Source organism: Osmia bicornis, chromosome 16 (assembly GCF_907164935.1).
Source record: "Osmia bicornis bicornis chromosome 16, iOsmBic2.1, whole genome shotgun sequence".
Taxonomy (NCBI): domain Eukaryota; kingdom Metazoa; phylum Arthropoda; class Insecta; order Hymenoptera; family Megachilidae; genus Osmia; species Osmia bicornis.
Window position 1 is genome coordinate 7565732 of NC_060231.1, and position 14568 is coordinate 7580299.

General features: G+C 29.0%; 5 protein-coding genes across 14 annotated transcripts; 4 read left to right on the top strand and 1 right to left on the bottom strand.

Annotated features, from left to right (window-relative positions):
* The first annotated feature begins 9 nt into the window (after positions 1–9).
* Positions 10–1865, top strand: LOC114872239 (activating signal cointegrator 1 complex subunit 1). The gene is made up of 6 exons (XM_029179255.2): positions 10–402; positions 477–586; positions 680–998; positions 1076–1239; positions 1307–1443; positions 1517–1865. The coding sequence occupies exons 1-6, from the start codon at positions 188–190 to the stop codon at positions 1631–1633; spliced, it is 1062 nt and encodes a 353-aa protein (XP_029035088.1). The 5' UTR covers positions 10–187; the 3' UTR covers positions 1634–1865.
* Positions 1610–4383, top strand: LOC114872238. Of its 5 annotated transcripts, none has more exons than XM_029179254.2 (4): positions 1610–1695; positions 2336–2520; positions 2667–2848; positions 2930–4383. In XM_029179254.2, the coding sequence occupies exons 2-4, from the start codon at positions 2347–2349 to the stop codon at positions 4056–4058; spliced, it is 1485 nt and encodes a 494-aa protein (XP_029035087.1). In that variant the 5' UTR covers positions 1610–1695; positions 2336–2346; the 3' UTR covers positions 4059–4383. The 5 variants fall into 5 exon arrangements, with proteins under 5 accessions (XP_029035087.1, XP_029035084.1, XP_029035083.1 ...); XM_029179251.2 differs by lacking the exon at positions 1610–1695 and adding an exon at positions 2034–2154; XM_029179250.2 differs by lacking the exon at positions 1610–1695 and adding an exon at positions 2035–2168.
* A 507-nt stretch (positions 4384–4890) lies between these two features.
* LOC114872227 (eukaryotic initiation factor 4A-I) lies at positions 4891–10005 on the top strand. Of its 2 annotated transcripts, XR_003788735.2 has the most exons (8): positions 4891–4998; positions 5948–6065; positions 6165–6312; positions 6388–6497; positions 6572–6847; positions 6961–7412; positions 7572–7767; positions 8876–10005. XR_003788735.2 is itself a non-coding variant. In XM_029179224.2 (7 exons), the coding sequence occupies exons 1-7, from the start codon at positions 4976–4978 to the stop codon at positions 7714–7716; spliced, it is 1272 nt and encodes a 423-aa protein (XP_029035057.1). In that variant the 5' UTR covers positions 4891–4975; the 3' UTR covers positions 7717–8946. The 2 variants fall into 2 exon arrangements, 1 of the variants encoding a protein (XP_029035057.1); XM_029179224.2 differs by having other exon boundaries at positions 7572–8946.
* Positions 10006–10862: 857 nt separating this feature from the next.
* Positions 10863–13053, top strand: LOC114872166 (eukaryotic translation initiation factor 4E-binding protein). 5 transcript variants are annotated; one of them, XM_029179048.2, is made up of 4 exons: positions 10863–11454; positions 11584–11742; positions 12375–12530; positions 12692–13053. In XM_029179048.2, the coding sequence occupies exons 2-4, from the start codon at positions 11601–11603 to the stop codon at positions 12739–12741; spliced, it is 348 nt and encodes a 115-aa protein (XP_029034881.1). In that variant the 5' UTR covers positions 10863–11454; positions 11584–11600; the 3' UTR covers positions 12742–13053. The 5 variants fall into 5 exon arrangements, with proteins under 5 accessions (XP_029034881.1, XP_029034883.1, XP_029034882.1 ...); XM_029179050.2 differs by having other exon boundaries at positions 10863–11261; XM_029179049.2 differs by having other exon boundaries at positions 10864–11360.
* A 35-nt stretch (positions 13054–13088) lies between these two features.
* LOC114872245 (stimulator of interferon genes protein) lies at positions 13089–14545 on the bottom strand. The gene is made up of 2 exons (XM_029179276.2): positions 14456–14545; positions 13089–14367 (listed from the first exon to the last, which is right to left on the bottom strand). Exon 2 carries the CDS (start codon positions 14222–14224, stop codon positions 13172–13174), a length of 1053 nt encoding a protein of 350 aa, XP_029035109.1. The 5' UTR covers positions 14225–14367; positions 14456–14545; the 3' UTR covers positions 13089–13171.
* Positions 14546–14568: the final 23 nt, after the last annotated feature.

The following is a 14568-nucleotide window of genomic DNA, read 5'->3' on the forward strand; positions in this document are numbered from 1 at the left end:
GTGTGACAATATGTAATCGCCATCTATATATATACCTTTAAATTTACTATATAGTCAACCAAACAAGAATTAACATTTTCGCAGTAAAAATTGTTCTATTTCAAGCTGATGTTATTGTGTATAAGAATATAACTTCATTGGAGTTAACATACTTATTGGAAAAAAGGAAGAGATTATTCTTGATACAATGAACGTTCTGAAACCAGAATTAACTTGGGTAGATGGTAGATGTTACAGGTTATCGGCAAATACCGAGTGGTCTAATGCTCGTAATCTTTCTCCTTATGTTGAAGACAATTGTCACTTAGATTACAATGATTATGAAGATGAACATTGTGATTCTAATATAGAAATTGTACCATATGGAGGATCAAGATTTAAACACACATTTCATGTGGCAAAGTAAAATTTACTTTTCAAAAAGATGTGACAATTTAAACATTGTAACGGTATTAATAATGCTTATAATATTTTAGAACATTTTTCCCAATTATTATTGGATCCAAAAATGCAGTTCGTAAGAGATTAGAAACTGAAACAAGAACAACTATACAGATTCCAAAAGTTGGCCAAGATGGAGACATTGGTACATATTTTCTATCATTTTAATTAATATTTTAGTTTTCATAATGTATCATTAAGTAACAATCTTAAGTAATAATAATATCTGTATTTACAGTGATAGTTGGTAGCGATCCTAAAGGAATAATTACAGCACGTCATAGGATAGATTTGTTAATGGAAGCAACAAGAAAAAGGATTCCTATCACACATTTTATATCAATACCATTGAATGAGGGTCATATAATAATGAAATTTAATATGTTCAAAAGTGATGTACTTACACGTTTTGAAAAAACCTCCAGAGGTGTTGATAAAATGTTATTTCAAACACCAAGCAAATTACATCTTACTATAGTGGGATTAACGTTGCTCGATGATGCGGAAAGAAATCAAGCTATCAAGGCTTTAAATTACTGTGAAGACCATATCGTGAAGTACGATAATTATTACGATATCAGTATAATTACTATTGTTTCTTTATAATTATATGTCTTTTTATAATACATTGTAGACCTATGATGGAAAAACATCAACAAATTCGTATACGCTTACAAGGAACCGATATAATGAACGATGATCCTAGCGAAACAAATGTTTTATACGCAAAAATAATCGATCCGGATAATGTTTTGCAAGAAATGGCAAATAAAATTTTTAATCACTTTAGTGATATAGGTAAAAAGATACATGGTACTTCTTAAAAATAGAAAACATACATTAATAGCAAATATATATCCTTCAGGATTAATAGTGCCACGCAACGACACAGTAAAGTTGCATATAACTCTCATGAATACCAAATTTCTGCTAGATGACGAGCAACGTGAACAAAAACCAAAGAGATCGTTGAACACATTTGATGCGACCGAAATAATGAAAGTAAAGACATTAATTATTTATTTAAATCATACGATGTAAAAACTTTATATAACAAAACTTTTGAAACTTTTAGGCTCACAAAGATACATTCCTTGGAGAAACTGTATTAAAAGAGATTCATCTATCGCAACGTCACACAATCAGTAGTAATGGATATTATCAAGCAACTGCAAAAATTACTTTACATTAATGTTTGAGATTCACAGAATTACATTATCTCTACATAAAATTATTAAGCACAAATGATTTAAGGTAAAGAAATAAGCTGGTAAATATTGTGTCATGCAGGTTCAACTTATAATCATTTTATTTCATTCCTGATTATGATAATGTTTCTAAACTATAAAATTATGGAAAAGGTAATACCTGTACATAGTATACAATAACTTGAAATCTTCAAATAAAATATCTTTTTAATTTTATAATCTTTATTATTTAACCTGATATTAATTGCTTATCTAACAGTTGTTTTGAAGATATGTTGAAATCATATTGTTTCATACATTGTTTACTTTTAATTTTTGTATTAGTGAGATAATGTCATATTGTAACTGAGAACGCATGCGCGATAAGTAATGAAAATCTTCTGTACGTCAAAATAATAGACGAATCAGAATCATATGATACTTATTATCAGTTTAACATGTATAATGGAACTTAAGTTTACGTTTTTTTATCACTGTAAAATTTCTAACCTGTATTACCTTACATGTAAATTTTATAATGTAAAGAATGAATTAATAATTATTTTCATGTATATTAGATACATAATGTTCAAATTTCTTTTACATTAAAAATTCGCTAATTGTAAACTATATATACAAAATTTATAAGTATTGTACAAAGATTTTAACGTTTTAAGCATTTATTAACGTTTCTGGTTTCCTTTCAGGTTCATAAAAAATGCGTGGTATCAAAAGGATATTAGTGTTTTGTACATTAACAACAATTGTACCAATTCTGTTTCTTATTACACCTTTATATTTGCGCCACAACTTTTATGGTAATGTAGCATACGCTGTAACAGATTCTGATATCTTGGAAATCACTGATGGAATTTCTACAGTATTTTGTTCAGTAAGAATGCTTTTTTATATGTACAATTAAGTATTATATTTAATAATAAACTTTTAAACATGGAATAACAATGTAGGTTTTGATAATTTGTTACATATGTAAGATTGTATAATTCAAACTAACATTGATAATATTTATTTGTGTAGGAACATGTTTTACAAATGAATAGAACGTTTAATGCCTTTCAAATGGCCCACAAACCAGAAATAACTTCTTATAAAAAGCATATACGTCTTAAAAAGAGTATGACTCTACCAGATGACACATTAGAATATTGGGGATTTTATCTTTTAGAAGGATCAAGTGTAGCACTTTCTGTTTGTTCAAGGTGTGTACTTGGATATCAATATTCAACATTATATTAATTGTTCTTAAAATGTTAATTATTCTTGCTGGTATTTTCATGTAGGTTTGAAGGTGCATCTATACTTGTTGTGAAAGGGGAACGTAATTTACGAACATGTGGTATGTTAGAACACAATAATGAAGAAATTGTAGAAAATATATTTCTACCAGAAGCTAAGCAGCAAGTTAAAGTAACATTTAAATCGGACACAATAGAGTCCATTTCTAATAATAGTATTGTACAAGTTGATCACAATGACACATTAAACAATACAACAAATAAATTTTTCCGAAATATTACCTCAAAATTGGAAGAAAACCATACAGATAAAAATGCTACAAATGTTCATTCGCCCATAAATAGCAATACCTTATCTAATGAGGACAATTTTGAAGAAGAATTAAGGAAACTGGTCTGGGATACAAAAATGTACATGCAACAACATATGAAATCCCCAAAAGAACCAATTGTACATAATGCCAGAAAATTAAGACACGCTAAAAAAAAACAATACAAAAAGCAAATAAAAGAAAAAGAAAAAAATATGCTTGAAGAAAGAAGAAGAACGAGAAGGGACATCGAAAATGGATCTAACATTAAAGAAAAGGAAATATTCAAGAAAAGAACGAAAAGAAATCAAGACCTTGTTAAGCCATTTTTATTGGATCAAGGTGTTAAACATGGAGGAAATGCTGTAAAAAATTTAACAAACGGTGATGATGATTCTTCTGTATCCAGTTTCGAAAATGAATTATTTAAATGCTATGGAGGTTCAATTTTAATGTCTCAAGAATTTCCACCTTCCGAACAGTGTACTAATGTTACATATTTATTGAATGGTAAACATATGCAAGCGACCCACAATGTTATAGAAAATGGTTATTACTACTATATCTTTTATAGTGATAACGATATCGTATCAAATGATATATACGCACTGTTTGACATTTATAAACCTATTTTTCATTATGAAAATATAACAAAATCTTGTATAAATCAAACAAAATGTTCATTTTCAATAAACTTGTTGTCTTCTGATAGGGTGATTGTTGAAATACCAACTAAAGATGGTCTTGAATATGAAATAGATGATATTAGTTTACTTTTATCAGTCTGTCATCCTCGTATGGAAGTGTATGTAATTTTCCCTATCGCAGTATTATTCTTTATTCTTGCTTGTGCTTTTATGTAGTTCATTTTGTACATATATATTGTGTATATATTGATAAACAAACGTAAGATGATGTAAGTTTGATATTTTAATTATGAATTGTATATAGAAATATTAAAATACTCGTACAGATGCATATACGTGCATGTACACATCGAATATTATATAAACAATAAAAGAAATTGTATCTTTTAAAATATTCAGATACATAGTAGGTAAGGAAAATAATGTGCTAATAATTTTTTGTATCTAATTTTTAAATATCTAAACACATATTATTATTAAGAATTTAATGCACAAAGTTTAAATAACACATTTGTGCTAATAAATGTTAATAAAAAAAATAGATATTGGTGAATGATATTTTTATTATGTTTATGTTTTGTTTCTCAAGATTAATCTATATAACATTTTTTCTACTTAAAAATCATGTGAAAGTGTTGAAAGATTCAAAAAATAGTGTTTGATTAACAAATCATATGTGAAATATATTTTTGCTGCGCATAAAAGAAATGTTGTATAATATAATAAAAATATAATCGGAATTATTGAAACAAATAAATTGGATATTGGTTTAGAGTAAAATTTAAAGAAAGAATAAGAGATATGTAATAGATTTGCATTTGCCTCACACACCCCACTAACAGATCATAAAGGATTATGGGTAATTGACGCACTTCCCTTATGCGCAATAGACATTTACAAAAGAAATATCGTGAAAAATAAGGAATTATTTAAAACCGATTACACACGTTTAAAAAACTCTCTCACGTTGACATTAAACAATTGCGAATAGATGTAGGAAAATTTGTATTCGATCGAAAAAGTTAAATGAAATTTTGAAGACCGTTCGCAGCGCCATTGTGCGGCATTCATAAGAATATTTCTTGTGACGCAATAGGAACTCGTCCTTTCCGTCGACCTACCGTGAGTGGAACATGTCGCATACGTCTGAACGAAGGTAAGTTCTGTTTTTCCTGCGTAATCGCAAAAGATACTTGCTTTTTTACATTTCCGAAATTCTTTGTTTATACATGCTTCTGTAAATGTTACGTTGTGCAAGCTTGGACGTGGACAGTTAACAGTATATTCTTTAAAAAATAGTACCGCAATCAGGGAATGCATGAGAACACGAGACTGACAACATGGCGTGCATTCGTTTTTGTCACATTGTTCACAAAATGAATAGTAATCTTTGATCACTGTCGATTCGTATAACCTTAATGTTATTATAATTTCATATTCCTATGATTTAATACATGTATCGAATATTAAAACTCGGCGGATATATTTTTAATTTTAATGAAAAAAACTTGCATGGTACTCCGATGTGCAAACACACGTTTTACTTTGTATTTAAAATTACGTAATAAAAAATGAATATTTTCTTTAATCTCAAGGATAAATAAAGCGAAATGTTTGGTATTAAAGATATTGCGTGAAATTACGATCATTTGTACCTTTGCAAATTTTCGTTTGCCTTACATGTCTCTGACATGCTCTCGCGTGAGTCACTGTCAACGCATCTATCAAGTCATCGATAAATTCATTACTACATCTATTTAACGATCTATTCTAAATGATGTTTATAAAATTAAGTATCGTTTATTAAAAAATTATTACGTTGTTGAATTGCAGTGATTTGAATTTATTATACCAGCTTGAACTTACTGTAAAGCTAAATTTTACTTTTCAAGGTCATTAGAATTGAAAATTACTTAATATCATTTCACTTGTATTATTTTATAATAAATATATCTAATACACAATTGATCATGTTTCGCAATATAATTAATATATAATTAATGCGATAACAGTCAGAAAAATCACTTTGTAGATTTGGTAATGCGAACTGTATATTGAGGTAATTACTGTTGTAATAAAAACACACTGTTCCATTTATATTTTAGAAACGATGATCAATGGGCAGGAGACTCCAAAAATGGTCCTAGTGAAAGTGAACAACAAACGTACAATGGCCCTCCTGGCATGGATCCCGATGGAATCATCGAGTCCAACTGGGATGTTGTAAGTTAATTATGTTAGACCAATAATTGAACATGAAATTTTGGTTTTATCAAAAAGTTGTTTAAAACATTATATTATTGCTGATCTTACGATATACAGGTCGTGGACAACTTTGATGAAATGAACTTAAAAGAAGAATTACTACGTGGTATTTATGCTTATGGCTTTGAGAAACCATCTGCAATCCAACAACGTGCCATTCTGCCATGTATAAAGGGACACGATGTCATCGCGCAGGCACAATCAGGTAAACGGGCAAACGAAACACGATTATGAAACGAGTAATAAACCTTGGTAGATTAACTTGAACGATATTTCGCAGGTACTGGCAAGACTGCTACATTTTCAATTTCTATTCTACAACAAATTGATACTAGTATTAAAGAATGTCAAGCCTTAATCTTAGCCCCAACTCGTGAGCTTGCTCAACAGGTAATTACTAATATTTTTTAAACTAACAGTAACAACTGTAATTATAAATTTTTATTCTAACTCCCACGTTTTAGATTCAAAAAGTTGTTATTGCTTTGGGAGATTTTATGCATGCAGAATGTCACGCATGCATTGGAGGTACCAATGTACGCGAAGATATGAGAAAATTGGATCAAGGTGTTCACATAGTAGTTGGTACACCTGGTAGAGTTTACGATATGATTAGTCGACGGGCATTACGAGCAAATAGCATCAAACTGTTCGTCCTAGACGAAGCTGATGAAATGCTTTCTCGTGGTTTCAAAGAACAGATTCATGATGTGTTCAAATTATTACCTCAAGAAGTACAGGTACGTGGAAATTAATAGAGAAAATGTAAAAGAAACACATAATTTATACTTTGTGTAATATTTTAATGATGTTGTTAGATTATAAATTGGTAAAAGTAAGATAAAATTTTCAGGTCATATTACTGTCTGCTACTATGCCATCAGATGTACTGGACGTGTCTAAATGTTTTATGCGAAATCCAATTCGCATTTTGGTTAAAAAGGAAGAACTTACATTGGAGGGTATTAAGCAGTTCTTTGTATTCGTGGAACGCGAAGAATGGAAGTTTGAAACCCTTTGTGACTTATACGATACATTGAGTATTACTCAAGCTGTAATCTTTTGTAATACGCGGCGTAAAGTAGATTGGTTAACAGATAATATGCGTAGCCGTGACTTCACAGTCTCTGCTATGCATGGAGATATGGAACAGAAAGAACGAGACCTCATTATGAAGCAATTTAGAACTGGATCATCCCGTGTTCTCATAACTACCGATCTTTTAGCGCGTGGTATCGATGTTCAACAGGTTTCACTTGTCATCAATTATGATTTACCATCCAATCGTGAAAATTATATTCATAGGTAAGCGATGATGCACAATATATATAACTGACTTGAATGTATATAGCACATTTTATTAAGCGTCTTTTTAATTCCTGCTAATTATAATTGAAATGTTCTTCAAGTTTTTATAGGTATGTATATAAGTATAAATATTTAATAAGTTAAATTATATTACAGAATCGGTCGAGGTGGTCGTTTCGGTCGTAAGGGAGTGGCTATTAACTTCGTAACAGAGGAGGATAAACGAACCTTGAAAGATATTGAACAATTCTACAACACTCATATTGACGAAATGCCAATGAACGTCGCAGATTTAATTTAAATCCGATTATTGGCTACAATTCATTATAATTAAAAAAAAAAAATAATAAAAGTAAGTGAAATACGGAGCTCTCAGCTGATTTCTCATGGTGTGTGAGTATATGTAGAGTGAGTTGGTGAACTATAATCGCTTATGTAAACGCGATCTATCGAAATATTCCAACGTTCTCATCTCAATTTCATTTTATAATAGTAGATTACAAAAATAGTTATCCGTTACACTAGAGAGAAAGAACCTAGTACTATTATAATTATTACGATTAGCATTACGAATATTACTATACTACTATTCCTACTGCTATTGCTCTTATCACTATAACTGGTATATACTCTTACACTTTTCTCTTCTCGTTCAATATTTATTATTGCTGTTTCTCCTGCTACTGCTCCTCTCGTATAACTATAACTAATATTTCTTGTCACTAAAAAGTATCAAGAATCAGTAGTGTGTTTAATATTGCATCGATAATACAATCATTGTGACTGCTACCAGTATAAAGCGATCAAGGAAAAGAAAAAGGAAATAGTTAAGAAGTGAGGCATTCAAACAAATCGGTTCTTTTTTATCTCTTTGTTGCCCTCCCCCCACCCCCCCACCCTCAGAGGAGATTTGATATATTGCCTAGATGCAACCACAGTTTTATCCGAGTCGAAATTTGATTATGAGCTTCAAACCTTTTATCTTGAATCATCTTATTTCATCGTCTTTTCTACACGACTTTTCCAATTGGATTCATTCCATGTTCCGTGGCCCCTGTTCGATGCTTCTACCACCGCGATTACAGCGTGTTTGTCTAGGCAGAGGTTTAGTTGGGTATTGGAAGGGATATTTTAATCATAAGCGTTGCCGAAGGAGATGTACATTCAGGCTTAGATGATACGAATTTTTGTATGTCCCAAATCCCAAGTACATACCTTCATTAAGAAATAAAGTGTTTGACCTTTTAATTGTGGTTTTTGTTATTACATACATATTATTATGCCGAAATGTTAGAAACAATTTAATATCCAAAACGAAAACCTTTCAAGGAATCTATGATAAAAGTGTGTAAACTAATAATAACCATAAATTATCATCCACCAGATCATGTCGGGAACTAGTTTTATCAACTCTGTACATTATTGAAAAAGTTCTCACAGTTTTTTATTTGTATTTGCAGGCAATTTTGAGCGGTCCAGAAATGAGGGAGATATTTTTGGAAATAAAGACCAAATTTCGTGATTGAATATATATAGAAGTTTTGTAAATCGATTACCTCTCTAATTTCCTGCCCTTTGCAGGCTATTAAACAATAATACATAAATATCGACTTATTTATACGCTTGCATTATTTATTTTTAACGATTATAGGAATCAAACTTTTACACGATCATTTTATATCTTATCAATTAAAACAAAAAAAAAAAAAAAAGAAAAGGAAACTGAAAGTACTTTTTTCATTGCATTAGCCGTGTATTTATGTGCTACGTTGAGAATAAAATTTCAGTGTTTGGTATATATACATATATATTGTGAGAACTTTTATATGTTAATGAAAAATGTATTAAAAATAATAATCGATTATTTCAGCTTAGTCGCGTGTCCTTTATAGTAGCGTCAGTAATAGTTTTCGAAAGTTGGAGCAATTTCTTAGAATAATTTTCTTTTCTTTTATGGTCAACACGCTTAGTAATATTGTTGAAACATTTTAGAATAATTTAGAAACTTCTCGAATTTCCGAAAACTGTTCATTATTGAACTCTGTAAATAATGCAAATGATTTTTAAATTGATGAACCATTTTTTGTGAGTTTGATTGTATTTAGACGTTATATATATATACATATATAACATGAATAATCTTTACAGTCAATATGAATAAATGTAAATGTCGTTTGCATTTAGTCATTGCATCACTAGTTTACTTGTTTATATTTATTTTAAATACTCATTTATTTTACTTTAAGTATTGCGAATTGAATCTGTTGTTACTGCTATGACGGCTTCCCGATGGTCCTAGTTTTGTATCATTCACAAAATATTGTTTAAGTTTCCTTAAACAATCTAGAAATCATGAAAACTATGAATTTTGACATATTTATTAAAAAAGCAAACAATGTATATCTAACATATAATAGTAAGTGATATAAGTGTGTAATACAGTGGCGTAATGAATATTAAAGTGATGGAGGATTAATCAGATATTAAGAAACTTAAACCGCTAGGTGGAAATGATAATTGCTTCTGACTTTGAATGATCTTTGTTTATTATGTTGAGGGGTAGCTAATTAAACGAGTATCGACTCCATAAGGCATTGCGTTCTTTTTCTCATTACATTCATTGTTATTGCGCTTTTTCCGAAGGAGGAGGAGGAGGAGGTGTAATAGTAATTGTACTGTGTCTATTAGTAGACTGAACTTCGACAATAATGTGAAGTTCCTTCATCCGACGTATCCGCTTCCAAAATCTATATAAAATTACTTATATCTTCTTTCAACTGGGTTTATACCGTGGCTGCTTACTATTAAAGTCATGAGAAAACTTTAAATCTTTCATAGATTAAATTAGTATGGCATCAATCCCTGCCATTAAGGGAGCGCTAATGCAAGAATTTCTTGTTTATAGCTTTAAAATGTGGAATTTCTAGATGCCAGAAGCATTGGATAGTATTCCAAATGTTTAAAATAAAATATGGACACCTCAATAGAATATTACACTATGTATAGTTTTGTGTCATTTTTCTTTTACAACATTAGCGATAAATTATAAGTTACTTAAATTTTTGTATGCTTTGAGTACTCTTAAAAACATTTAAATCTGCATAGTATCTTCTAATTTAATTTTTGAAAAAATCTTGAAACTAATAGACGGGTTTTCTGTCAATTTATTTTTATACTCAAACATTTTGAAGCTTCTTTAAATCTAGTTTTCACATTTGTAGAATTTTATATTAATATAAATTTATAAATCTTATATAAATAATATGCATAACAATATAACGATATAAATAAATATTTGCAAAAATTAATAATCTAGTTTAAAATTCAAGGTATTTTAAATCTTAAAAAACAATTTTTTTAAATAATTGTAAAATGTAAAAGTACATAATATACAAGATAAGTACATATGTATGTATAAAAGTATTTTATACTTTGTTAGTAAAGAATGTACATATTACGAATATAAATAATATTTAAGTTGTATATTTATAAATATCTTGATTGTTGAAAAAATACTGAATATACACATATTAATAGCAGTACTAAATAAAAAAAAAAATATATATAAGAAATACTGAATTATAAACTACATGCTTGATAATAACAACAGTGATCGCTATTACATTTTTAAAATGTATCATCTGTTTATCATAAAAGTATGTGAATATTGCTTTAAAGTACATTCAATTGAAATTACATTTGAATTAATAAGTAACTGAACATTTCGCGCCAATGACTGGTAACGCTTTGAAAAGCATTTCTGTAGTATTTTGAAAGTGGAGGGGAAACTTGGAACTTATATAAAACAATTACTTATTAGATGGTGCGACTTTGTGAATCGCTGTGGTTGGTTGTGGTTTGATTTTTTAGGTTACACGTATGTTATATATGCTGTTTACATTTAATTAAGATCGTGAACGTGTATCGTTTTAATTAAATAAAATTGTGAGCATAATATTCATATGAAAGTATACAAAAAAGAGAAACCAGTTTATATTTATTTTTGGTTCAACAGCTGTACCTAATTGTATTTAAATTTGTAAGCGTTTAACGTACACGCGCAGTAAAATTTCTTGTCAACAATATAACGAAAGATCATGCATAAATCTTATCTTTATCTTTGATATAAACTAATTACGTTGAATGGAAATTCTTTTTATTTTTGAAGAAATCGATAGATCAAGTATGTCTGCATCACCGATTGCAAAGCAAGCTACCCAGAACCAAAATATCCCTTCAAAACGGATCGTGATCAATGATTCTAGTCAATTGCCTGCTGATTATTCATCGACTCCTGGCGGAACGCTTTTTTCAACTACACCTGGAGGTCAGTACTTAGAATTTTTCAATACAAAGGTACATTTGAAACATTATTAATATACTATACATACATGTAATATAGATTAGTAAATTGTTAGCTAAATGATTTAAATTTATTGATCATTGTAATTGATATGTACATTTTTAGGTCAAAGTATGATTAGATAATCTGTTTTGTATCTTCTGATATGGTAAATACATGCCACTTGTGCATATTATTAAACCTTGTTGCCTAGGGTTTGTAAACATCATTGATTTCAAAATTTATTTACCATCAAGTAATTTCAATATAAAAGCACACTTTTCATTGTATACATATCTTTTTATCTAAACAAGTGATGGTGGAATATATAAGAAATATGAAGTACAGTGTAAATGAAAAAGTTTTGTTTAAACAATTCATTCTTTAATTTACCATACATATACCTCTATTATGTTAGAGTATTTTTATTAGAGTTAGAGTGTGTTCATAGTTTTAAGATTTATAAATATTGTGTTATGATGTATTTAATAAGTTTCTATCATTATTAATATTACTATGAATTATTAAACAATTTAACCAAAAGAGAGATGTTCAGTAAATCACATTTATAAATATTTGGATTAGTTATCAACATAATCTATGCAAATTATACGTAGGTACCCGTATAGTTTATGAACGTGAGTTTTTGATGAATTTACGAAATTCACCTATATCACGAACACCGCCGCGAAATATGCCATCTTTTGCAACGGAATTATTAAAGAATCCTTCAACAAATGTTGTGACATCTGCAAAACCTCAAATTAACAAAGGTGAATATATGTTTTATTGATTTTAGTAGATCTTTTCAATTTTTCTTTTTTTCTTTTTCATGTTTTTAGTAAAATTTTGTTGTTTTAGTTTTATATATGAAAACATTATCAAAAAAAATAATGTATTATTTTTGATACCACTTTTATCATTAATGTTACAGATACTCCAATAATTGAGGAATCTGCAGAACAGTTTGAAATGGACATGTAAAGAAATTGTGATTATTGTGTTCATATTGTGCCAGCCTTTATACAAATATTAATTAACTGACTAAAACTTATCAAAAACGTATCTTTTTACATAAGTATACGATCAGGGGCCTTGTATAATAAGTCTTTGTATTTTGTTCAAAAATATTGAATGTAATTAATATACTTGATTCATTACATTCTTACCTTATTTTTTAGCAATGACCAACAGAAATTTGACAATAAATTGAAATCAAAACTTGATCCATTATTTTATAACTTTATACAAATTTATACTACTACAATAAATAAACAATGTTTTTGAAGAAATAAACTTCATAAGGTCCTTTTCTTTTATTTTGAAAAAAATACTGTTTTTCATTTTACAATATAAATATATTACAATAAATTTCTTACAAAAGCATAATTATAATTTATAAATTTGTTTGGTATCATGTATATGTTTCTGACCTCTGTAATCTGTCAAGTATAACTTTAGCAACATTGACTTTCATTCCATTCTCATCATAGTCATTGTAATAAATCAGTTCACATTTATCGGCACACTCGGGGTCGGTACTTATTAACTCTTTTAACTTCTCATAAAATCTTTTTATAACATCCTTCCGATATTTTGAATAAACTTTTGTTTCAGGATGAGCATGTTTTTGAACTTCACCAAATGTTACTAAAGGAGTTGCACCTTCTACAGGAACATATATGGGTGTAGAGTTTCTATCACCATCCGGAAAAATTTTGTATAAACTATTACGATAGATCCGATTTTTAACTCCTGCTCGATCACGTATTTCTTCCTCCAGTGTCCTTGCACTTTCCATCCATTTATACGAAGCTTCTTTAAGATCCGGTGGTACGTATGACGACTCAGGAATTAAAATTAATAATTTATGTAGAGCTACACGTATATTATTCTCGTCCTCTATATTTTCTAATTTTTCAATTAGTCCCTTGTTAAGGGAACCAGTCGTAGGAAGTACCAGTCTCAAATATCCATAATAATAACTATAAGCCATACCAGTACCATAATCTAAACCTTGCAACGAATTAATATCAAAGGTGCTCTCGTTATCTTGATCAATTATATCAATAATTTGCACTAATGCTGATAAAATCAACATGCAACTTATTAATACTTCAAACTTTTGTATGTAATTATACAAATTTTCATAATTAATAACAGTTAATATTACATAGATCATTAACTGAATGCTGAAAATTGATGTAAATACACAATTTTTAAAATTATTTTTCATTAAATTTGTAAAATCTATATTATAAGTATTTGAATGTGCATTTTTTATGTGTGGATAAGATCTTAGTAAAATATTTATGCTCACAACAACCGCATTGATACAAAGTATAATATAAAATAGCTTTTTTGAAGAAGTTAAATTGCTGTTATCATTTGTTGCTTGAAAATACATTTTTATTAATATACCTGAAATAGTGCAGCTTATCAAGGATAATTTTATTTTGTTATCCATACGCTAGGTTTATATAAAAAATATTCGAAAAACTTATTTCATTGTTGAAATGTAAAATACTTGCTATATTGATACGTATTGTATTATACGTAAACACCTAATATGAAACCTTTTTTAGTGGTTTCTCCTAATTTTAAGTGTACCTATAACACGCCAAAATTGAAATATTAAAAAATGTTGTTTATGGGTAAAAAATGGAATGAAATAGGGAAGAAAAAAGAATTTACGTACTGTTAGATCCGAGCGCTGTTAACGTTAACGTAAACGAACAAGTCGATTGACCTACGGGTACGTACGTATAATAGAAAGCATATACAATCGATAAAGCCTACATGGATATTTCG